Source organism: Rhopilema esculentum, chromosome 4 (genome assembly GCF_057945365.1).
Source record: "Rhopilema esculentum isolate cy_ngs chromosome 4, ASM5794536v1, whole genome shotgun sequence".
NCBI classification, from domain to species: Eukaryota; Metazoa; Cnidaria; class Scyphozoa; order Rhizostomeae; family Rhizostomatidae; genus Rhopilema; species Rhopilema esculentum.
This window is the reverse complement of record NC_142818.1, coordinates 9,537,771-9,548,360: the sequence shown is the minus strand read 5'-3', so window position 1 is coordinate 9,548,360 and position 10,590 is coordinate 9,537,771. Positions and strand designations below refer to the sequence as shown.

Here is a 10,590-nt window from a genome sequence, read left to right as displayed (position 1 = left end):
GTCCGCCAAGTGTCCCTGTCTTGCGCCTTCCGAAGCAGCTCGGCCATGGTCATTCCCAGTAAATCTTCCACGTCGTTCTCCAGTTTCCTTCGTGGTCTTCCTCGTTTCCTCTTTCCGTCCACCATTCCCGAAAGAATGTCATTTCCCAAGCCTTTACTTCTCGCAACATGGCCAATAAAAGATAACTTCCGTTTGTTGATGCTGTTTATGATGAACTTGTTTATGATGTTGATGATGAACTTGCTGTTTATGATGGCCAATAAAAGATAACTTCCGTTTGTTGATGCTGTTTATGAGGGTTGCTTGGCCGATCCTTTCCAGGACCCATTCGTTCGTTTTCCTTTCTCTCCAACTTATACGCATAATTCTTCTGTAACACCATATCTCGAAGGACGTCAGTCTGTTCCTGTCACATTTCTTGAGGACCCAACATTCACATCCATAAGTTGCTACAGGGAATACTAGCGTATGGAGGATTCGGATTTTTGATTGGAGTGTGATCGAGCGGTCTTTCCAAATGTTGCCGAGGCTTACTACTGCACTTCTTGCTATGGCCAACCTTCTTCTGATTTCTTTGCTGTCATTGCAATCGTTAGTAAAGTTTGCACCGAGATAAATAAAATTATCCACTGTTTCAATGACTTCGCCGTTAACAGCAAGATCTCGCATTTCCATGTTGTCTGGATCACCAGCCATCTTCATGACTTTCGTCTTCTGCGTGTTTAGCACCAGTCCTGCCTGCTCGCTTGCTACTTTGACTCTTGTGACGAGGTCTTCCAGCTCTTGCATGGATCCAGCAATAAGGACAATGTCATCAGCGTACCTAAGGTTACTGACGGTTCTTCCTCCCACTTTTATGGATCCCTTGAATCCGTCTAGAGCTTCTCGCATAATTTTCTCAGAGTAGACATTAAAAAGATGCGGCGACAGTATACAACCTTGGCGGACTCCTTGACCGATTTTGAAGAAATCTGTCATGCCATAAGTGGTTCTTACAACTGCTTTCTGGTTGTCATAAAGATCTTTTATGAGATGGATGATGTGCGTTGGAAGCCCATCTCAAACAGTGCTTTCCACAGTGTTTCGTGGTCGACTGTGTCAAATGCCTTCCTGTAGTCTATGAAGCACATATACAGGTTATGGCACCGCTCTCTGTGTTTTTCCATTATCAGCTTCAAGTTTAGAATTTGATCTCGTGTGCCTTTGTTTGCACGAAATCCACATTGTTCATCTGCAATTTCTTCATCTAGTTTACCTTTCATACGACCGGCTATAACTTTTAAAAGGATCTTGCTGCAATGGCTGATTAAAGATATTGTTCTGTTGTTACTGCATACTGCATCAAACTATTAGTGTGGTGGAAATACGATTTTACACGGACAAAAATAATAAATAGCTGTCATTTGGCACATAGGTTCCATACGATACCAGAAATAACCAGAAAAAAGCCCCATCAATTAGACCTTGGGAATTCCTTATTTGGGCAAATCCCATATGGCGCACTGATCAGCAGGGGTTCAAATTTTGATGTCGCTAAAACCACATTATATGTACATATTCTGAAAGACAGTTTCATGCTGAACAACTTTTATTCAACATACATGCACGCCCTTACAATGTGGAAATAAGTACTTTCTGGTCAAAAATAGCAGATAGGGGGCAATAGAATGTATACAGTGGTGGCGCCAGGGGAGGGCTAGGGCGCTACAGTCCCTCCATCGGAAGCATCTAGCCCTCTATCGGAACAAAATTTTAGGTTATTGTCGGAGGAAATTTGACAAAATAACGTACGAAAACTGCATATTATAGTCACTTTAGCCCCCCTGTTGGAAGCACCAACACTTCTGTCGGAAGATTTCTGGCGCCACCTCTGAATGTATATAAGTTTATTTATGAACAACTTATATATTAACAAGATCAAAAAATGAGATGATGAAATCCTATCCAACAAGGAGCAGGTTAAGAATCCCGCTAAACATTTTAGAATTTCTGCAATCCGTGTAGGTATTGTTTTGAGAAAATCTGTGTCCGACAAGTGTGTAGAATTCCCTCGTTACGTTGAGAAAATGCCATATTTTCGCAATCTACGACAAATTTCCCTAAAATTCTGTTCCTCCGCAAACACTGACGACATCTTCATTTGGAGAAAAAAGGCAAGGATCTACCCTGTGCATTGCAGACAAATATTCTTGGTGGTAATAACTGCGGGTACGAAGGTCTTTTAATGCTGAACACGGGAAAAGGTGAACCATGTTGAAGTATATATTTGTTTCAGGATTTTCCAATTTCCAAGTCCGGGCTTTCCGTTTTTCATAACTATTTTCCGGGTTTTGGGTCCTAGGTACTCTCAAAACACCCTCTTTTTCACGTAAGCACTTTTCAATTAAAAAGTTTGCAATTTTTTGGGATTATACGTAATTTTGAAGTTATCTATTTTTCTGGTAAAGAAGGGCATAACGGGAATATTACTGGCCCAGCATCAAGCTGTAGTTTTGTGCAGCCCATTTGAATTTTCACTGAATTTGGCATCGTTTTTTACGTCTTAGTAACAAAAATTACTAAGATGGAGGATGTCAATGAAAAAAGTTGAAAAACTGTTAGAATTTAAATCTTCATCTTTAAATTAGTTTGTAATGAAAAAATCATGTTATTTGGACCATTCGGTCGCGAGTTACTTTGTTTTGAATATTTAGATATTTCTTTAGATTTGACCGGAATTTGCTGCTGCAGTAAAAAAATTTCACTAGAGTCAGCCCAGGCTGAGTGGGCCCAGTTTAAGACTACTATTTTCTGGTCATTTCCAACTTAGTATAGAGAATCTATGCCAAATTACAGCTTTATATTATTTTTATCCGGGTTAGACTGTTTTTATATCTAATTCCACTACAATATATCCCCCCTAAGGCCTTGACAGTGTTCTAGGTTTTCTGAAAAACCTTGATGGATAAAATTCCATGCAGCTATTCCTTATAAAGTTTCCTTACGTGGCCCTAAAAATAAGCTGCACAACGAACTAGCCGACTTTGAAATTATAATCATCCCTACTTATCTAGCAAGTCTGAAGAAAATGGGGAAGGTGGGGCAAACGTATGATAATTTCCAAGGGACAGATTAATCGGGGTTGTTAGGGGTTCGGTAAAAGTATTTTGAGTTTTTAAAAAGGGGCTTCTCCATCATTTCACAGCAGCCTGAGACAAATAAATTGAAGTCATCTATATCTTTATAGCTGGTTCTAGATGATGTCAGTACGAATTCCACGGAACTTCTGCAAAATCGTGAAACCCATGGGCTTCACTCGGTTAAAGAAACCTGGCTTTCCATGAAATCTGCAAATGGGTACAAGAAATGAGAAAAACTTTTCATTTTACATTGCAGTTCCTTTATTTTCATTTTCTTAGATTCGTTGTAGCAATGAACTCGTGATAAGGTAATGCAGTCAAGAACAATGGGTCTTTCCTGGGTACGATTTTAATGCCAATAGAGACACATAAATATAATAAAAGTTTTATAATAACTTAACAATACTGTTGCTAACATTCCCTGCCGATTTATTAAATGTTACTTGAGCAGCATCTCGAACTCAACCCCTCCAGCAATTTTCTCACGATATGACAACTGAATGGCCCTTAATAGAAACTTGTTTAATAAATCATGCAAAAGATCAGAATTTGCTTCATCTCGTGAATAATTTTTGTGTAATAAGTCTGGATTTTTCAAGAATTTTAGCAACCCTTAATATAATACAGTCAAGTTCTATTCTTATGTTGCTGGTTAAGGATTAAAGTTTACTGAAACTTACAGCTTATATGACATTTCTATCATTATTCAAAATCCTAACTGTACCCCTGCTACATGTCTTTCTATCGTTGAAGGATATAACCAAGAACGTTGTATCATATATCAATGTATTTTGCTTTCAAGGTGGTAGCACGGTGAGAAAAGTTTTGCATAGAGACAAAGCTTAAAGAACTTGATTAAAAGTGTCATCTCGTCGTATTTTTTAAGAAGGGACATTGGCCCACTCGTGGAATTATAATGAATATTGGACAAATTTAAAGGCACGCCTGAGCCGGGGGGCTGTCACCCATCCCCTCTCACTTGTTTGCTGAAGTATGATTTGGTGATTGTGGCATCAAAGATGTCAATCTACCGTAAGAGTTAGATTAGATGTGCCAACTTGTTTAGAGCCTTTAACCCATTTCCAAAAGGTGTTCCAGCGTCCCTGATTTAACAATGTACTGAAGCATGTTTCATACTTATAGAAGAGATGTAGTGGTGGGGCATTCTCGCACAAAAAATCGAAACATGAAAGAGCGCTTTGTTTTTTTTTATAATCACATACGGTTTGAAATAGATGGTCTCTCTCAAAATTATCAGCAATTAGTTTAAAATTGCGTGAAATTAGGAATTTAGATTAAGAAATTTTATGAAGGAAGGCATTTGCTGGAGGGTAACTTCAATAGTCAAACTGTGAAGTTGAGATGTTACTTAATAATGTGTGTTCAAATACTGACAGCTTTTAAACATGACGTGGATTTAAGGTTTCTCTTGAATTTTCATTTCAGCAAGGTTTCACTTTTTACTTAGGAAAACTTTTCATGATCAATGTACAAACTATTCAACGTGGTTCACAAAATAAAGGAAGATATGGCCTAGCGATAAAATCGCATTTAGCTGTTGTGATACTTTGCCATAATCAAAAACAAATATGATATAAATATTAGCTTATCTGAAAGTTGGCTAAAGCAAACAATTAACGATTCCAATGAGGAAAGAAGAGGATGATACTAAGCGGGAAGAAGGAAAAAAGAACAGAAAGATTTGTAAGGTAATTCAACAAATCGAAAGGATTTTAACGAAAGGATACTCAACGTCAAATATCTAATATTTGCGGTTGCTATCCGGTATGTTACAAAGTACTGGCTGTCGTACAGATGTCTAGGTAGGGTTTCATTCTTTGTAACTGATACGCTGCAAGTCTGTTTATTCCATTCCATGCAGAACGACCAGAAAGATGAAGCAGATGGGCTGGTTTTGAAAGTTTTCCCTAATAACTCCTTTCATGAACTTTCAGCGAATACTCATAAAAACCCGATGAAAATCCGAATATCTCCGACAAAGAAACAAGCAATTTTCGCACCTTTTGATTAATAGAAACGCAACATCAACTTATATATAAAGCCATAATCTATTATGTACCAACGCTAACAATATAAAGCACAGGGATAAATTTTTGTTTCCTCTGCTAGATCGATTCATTTCAAAATACCTATGCGGAATTTACGCGAAAAAAGTTGTTCTACCTCACAAAACTGAAAAAAGAAGATGCATCACATTTAAACATTTAAATCAGTACCTAAGCATTGAAAATATTACTTCATGCAATGTATTTTCTGCATTCATCAGGTGAAGGAATTGTCTTTTGAAAAAAAATCTGGATTGGGATATACTATAAGACTTCGTGTCAGAAATGCACTAAAAATACTCTTTTGGTAGCAAGATCCAAACTAAAATAGGTCTTGGCTTTATTTATCGGCAGAATTGATGGCAGGTTCCTGAGGAAAATTCACCCGAATAAACAAATTATGTTTATTCAAATAAACCCCTTTTTATTGAAATACTATTGTTTTTCATTGAAATCAAATAAAGATCAATATAGAGAAACAGCTGGAAGTTGGAATTTGCGCTCCTCGTGTATAGCTCACTGCAAGGAAAATAACTGGGTCAATCAACTATCAGACGGTTGTTTCAAGCTTACTACTAGGATTCTGAGAATAAATAAAAAGAGTGCTATGGATTATTTGTTTTCAATGTTGCTCCAAGTTATCAATGAGTACAGCCTCTAGAATTAAAAGGATACTGAATAAGAAAAATGAAGAATAAGGCCTATCTCTCTCAATTCATTGACAAAGAAACATGTAATTTTTCTAGGGTTGACCCAAAAAAAGTCAATTTAATGACATGTTGAAAATAAATGATACAATTTTTAAAGGTAATTATTATTATAAAAAGATTGACCATGACTTTAGCACCCTGTGATGGAGTTAGAATTTAATGAATTTCTTCGGGATTACATAGTGGAACATAAGAGGAACATAAGAGGTTACATAAGAGGAACAACTGCAAAATGTGGCATGAAAGCATAAAACTTGGAACTCCACATGTAGAACTGATAGCTTCCCATAGCAGTCTTCTATAGTCTTTTAACATAGAACTGATAGCAGTTTTCTAAACATAGAATGCATAAAACCATGGAACCGATAATAGTTTTCTAAATATCTAGGACATCAAAATCCATTGTGAAGAAAGTGATTCAAAAAAGATTGACACTGACATCTATGGAGCCAATTGGTTTATATTGCTTCAATAATAGATTCATTCAAAGTGAAACAATTGACAGAAAACTCTGGAGCTGAAAGCATCAGTACTGGCTACATTGGTAGAATGTTACTTTCAAAATTATATAAATCCTTGATTTGTGTAAAAAATTATGAGAGTATTGTCCAGATCCACTACAAGTTTTAAATCATGTCACTTTGAATAATGTTATAAATAAATTTCTTCAAAGCTTCCTTTTGCAACAGCCATGCTTTCTCTAAGTGAAGTGTTGTTACTTCAGAAAGAAAAAAGCCACTGCACACAAACCGACAACAATTGAGGCTGCAACCAACACCATTGGTGGTCTACAAAGCAATTATGACATCTCATTAGAAAATAGTAAAGAATCTTACACAGTTACAATAAAGGGCCTATCACACAACTTTATAAAGGAAACTGAAATTGTTATACACAAAATATGATAAAAAGTATTGCTCATAAAGATAAAGTAGAGATCCAATATGAGCTTAAACATATTTATAATAAAGGGTTTTTTCAATGATAGTAACACTTTATTGAAAACATGATGTAGTCCCTCTAGTTCTAACACAATTTTGTCTGCAGCAGGAAAAACATTTTTCAAATTGAAATTACTGCAGCAAGGATGCTACAAACAAAAAATTGTCCATATGCATAAGTTAATTTAAAGCAGAAAACATGTTTTTCAATAAAACTCACCAATAAGTCAAGAAGTTTATAACTAAACCTCAAAGTGACTTACATTGAAGCAGATTCCTTTACATCAGTTGGCAGCCCTGTCTAAAAAGATTTGCAACACTTAGAATTTGTAATGTTTTACCTTTTTCCTGAGAAATAGAACTGATAACAAGAGGCAGGAGACTTTGATATAATCATTTCTTTTTTAGCCCTCATTAATCAATCATTTCAAAGACCTTTACCTTGGGCAGGTTTTCCTTAGCCTTAACTTCAAAATGGGCAATTAATTGCCCTTCCCAAGTGACAAATCACCCTTTTCAGGCAACTTATCACCCTTCCTGAGCAGATAGGGAGGGAGCTGAGAAACAAGCAGGGGATTTGACAGGCCTGGGAGGAATGTTCACAAAGCTACACTCTGTAAAAAACTCAAAATCAGATAAAACTTGAAAATGGAACCAAAATAATTGTGTAATTTTCATCTCTGATTACACTTTAATTCCTGAGAAAGAGAACCCTAATATGGTATCCAAATACTATTAAAAATTCAAAATTTAATGATAAGATTCTGTGCATACTAAAGTGAGGAATAATATGATAAAATGCTATGCACTACACAATATCATTTCGTAAAGAATAAGCATGATCTAGGCTTGAGACTCAAATTACTGAACGTAGTAAAGTCAAGGTTCTATTGAAAAAGCACCAATAGATTAATACTCACATCTTTCTTTGGTTCTTTTTTTACACGCTCTTCCTTAAAATACAAAGATAGATAATAACTGCAACTTAAATGCATAACATTTTGGAGACTGTTGTAGAAAGAAGAACCAACAATCAGTTGAGTAATATGATAAGCAAGAAGACTCATTTTGCAAGACAAGACCCTTTACAATTAAAAGAACCAGACCTGGGAACCTTTGTTTGCAAACAAATTATCAGAATTATACTTCTTTTATAAACTTAGTGAAACTTAGTGAAATGCCTAGTATGTTTGTGGTATTACTTAATGGTATGTTTTTATAGGCATAGAAGGTAAAAACTAAAAAACCAAAATGCGAATAAAAGTGTAAAACCCAAAATAGAAAAATGAGAAAAAAGGAGATAAGGAGTAGTCACTACCACCTGGTTACAGCCTCAAACTCAGATGGGGGGTGGTTGTGTGTGCCCATGTATGTTTTGAGCAACTAGCTTGTAAGTGGGCAGAAAATGATAAAAAAGCAACTCATCAGCCAGAAACCCACAAGGGACATTTCGGAGCTTTAATTTGATATGTTTATTTATCGTAGGCGCCCCTCGCAATCCTGCGTCCAGGATCACGGTTGCAAAGGTCAGGAAATACAAATAAAAAATATATATATTATAACGATCAACAAAAAGTAGCAATCGACACAGATTGCTTATTAAAGTAGGACTGTAGAGTGTATGGAGGCATTTTAATTGAGTGGGTGAAGAGGATAAACATGGTACGGCGTGGCTCTGGGAATAAAGGGCTGGGAGAAAAATTCCAGGATATTTCTAAAGACTGATTTCAAAATTCCAGGATACTTCTACATTATTCCAGTCAACAATTAAGGTTTAGTCTTTTGATAATATCATAAAAATTCATAATTTCATAAGTTATTTCAAAATTGTTTTGAAATAGCACTAGAGTCCTTTAATCAAGTGAAATTCTGGAATCTTAAATCAATTGTATGAAGGGCTGTCTTAGTCCTGGATTACTGAAAAGCAAAGAGAACCACCAAGTGCTTGAGCATTGGTATATCTTAAAAGACAATAAAAGATTTCAACTGTGAAGTAATTATCTAAATATGCTTAATTTTGCACAATAAAATGATTGATCATTTGCATACCTCTTTTAGTTCTCCTACAAGATATTTTTCCATGATTTCTCTTGCATCAGTAGAATGACCAACATCTTCAAAAGATTCACTTCCATCAGAACCTATTGAAAATATGAAAAACAATTATTTCATTGCTTATAGGTGATTAATTCTACTAAAGTTAGCATTAAGCAGCCTAATACCACCTTTTTTTACTCATGCCCTCTCCTGATCAATTCAACTAAATTGCATAAATTGCTTAAATTTGCTTAGTGTGCCGAACCAAAAATCCGATGTTTCAGTGGCGTACCCAGTGCTGCAATAGTGGGGGGGGGGGGTCTGGGGCATAGCCATCAGAAATATTTTTGGGACAACGCCCTTCAAACACTCGCAATTGCGGGGAAACGCCCTTTCCCCCATTTTTTGATTCATGATTTTTTCATTTCAAAATTTCCCCCCATTTTTTTATTCGTGTTAGCTACGGTAAATAGCAAAGCATTTTACAATTGTTATTGACACAAGCATACAGTATACTACCCCCCCCCCTTCCCAATGAGTTTTATATCGGACCCCCCATTCCCCCCCTTGGGTACGCCACAGCGATGTTTGTATATGCAAAGTGGACTTCAAGCTAAAATGGCTTGATAATATCCATGAAAATAAAAAAAGGCAGCACCAGGAGATGCCCTCATTTAAAATAAAATATCGAAATACAACCTGCGAGCTCCAGAAGCACTTCCTCTCCACCAGGATGCTACAAGAAAAATGTAGGATATTACAAAGACATTGTTTCTAGTCTGTAAAATTACTTATTTTTCATAGAACATTTGTAAATTTGATAATATTCAAGAATCGCAGGTATTTTTTAAGAATGTGTGTGCTATGGCAACTTAGCCTAGGCCAGGCCGAGAGCCAAAATCTTCGACAATTGAAATGGTGACGAGTTTAAAATGTCTGTTCAGACAAAAAAACTTAGGTATTTTTATCACAATCTACCTCCTCTAGAAATTCAGTAACATCATAAACTTTATCATGGATAATTAACCAGCAGGATCGCCCATCGTTGTGTTGCTTGATTTCTTCTTTCGAGAAGAGCTTTCTCTCGCCGGACATTTTCGAAAAGGAAGATGGGCGACTCCGTTTCAAACTGTCTCGTTTTCGTGTCAGTGGAAATCCCAAAATGACTAGGGGGTGGATAATTTGGGGGGTATCAAATACCGTGATTCAGGAAGAAAATTTCCCTTTTACCGTAACCCCACGAGCATGTTTTGATATTACCGTAATACCAAGTTTTCAAAATGAAAATTGCCGAATACATTGCAGGTGAATTTGAATCAACCTCATTAAATTTTCGAGTAATTTCTGGGAAAAACATCAAGATTCAAGGATGCAATTTATGCACATACATCAGCGGAAAATTTATAGTATATGGCTTTGAAAAGAGCAAACAGCTTATTACATTTTATGTTATAAAATTTTTGCTTTTTTCAAAACCATTTTCAAGTTCTGCACCGCCAAAAAACTGTTTATAATATATAGAAAACTCATCCGCCCACAAAATATGAAGCTTGTGCAGAAACTTTTTCCGTCAATCTTTCTAACATAAATTATCTGAAAAATTTCATCATATTTAGCTGATTTTCCACTCTGACATTTTACCCTTTCAAAGTTTTCTTGATGGATACAACTAGTCTTTTTCCCTTAGTTCTTTGAAGCTTAATAATAGTTTTCTCGG

At 36.1% G+C, this 10,590-nt stretch overlaps 1 protein-coding gene across 2 annotated transcripts; it reads right to left on the bottom strand.

The window, feature by feature from the left end:
* Nucleotides 1-6,335: 6,335 nt before the first annotated feature.
* LOC135691012 (cytochrome b5) lies at nt 6,336-10,009 on the bottom strand. 2 transcript variants are annotated; one of them, XM_065208729.1, is made up of 6 exons: nt 9,852-10,009; nt 9,573-9,609; nt 8,886-8,977; nt 7,757-7,789; nt 7,057-7,137; nt 6,336-6,683 (listed from the first exon to the last, which is right to left on the bottom strand). In XM_065208729.1, exons 1-5 carry the CDS (start codon nt 9,966-9,968, stop codon nt 7,096-7,098), a joined length of 321 nt encoding a protein of 106 aa, XP_065064801.1. In that variant the 5' UTR covers nt 9,969-10,009; the 3' UTR covers nt 6,336-6,683; nt 7,057-7,095. The 2 variants fall into 2 exon arrangements, with proteins under 2 accessions (XP_065064801.1, XP_065064799.1); XM_065208727.2 differs by having other exon boundaries at nt 7,100-7,137.
* Nucleotides 10,010-10,590: the final 581 nt, after the last annotated feature.

Coding starts and splice junctions, on each gene's coding strand:
- LOC135691012 (XM_065208727.2), bottom strand. CDS start 9,968: ATGTCCGGCGAGAGAAAGCTCTTCTCGAAAGAAGAAATCAAGCAACAC. Junction 9,610..9,851: donor TTACTGAATTTCTAGAGGAG/GTAGATTGTGAT, acceptor TTTTTCTTGTAG/CATCCTGGTGGAGAGGAAGT. Junction 7,790..8,885: donor TTGTAGGAGAACTAAAAGAG/GTATGCAAATGA, acceptor TTGTATTTTAAG/GAAGAGCGTGTAAAAAAAGA.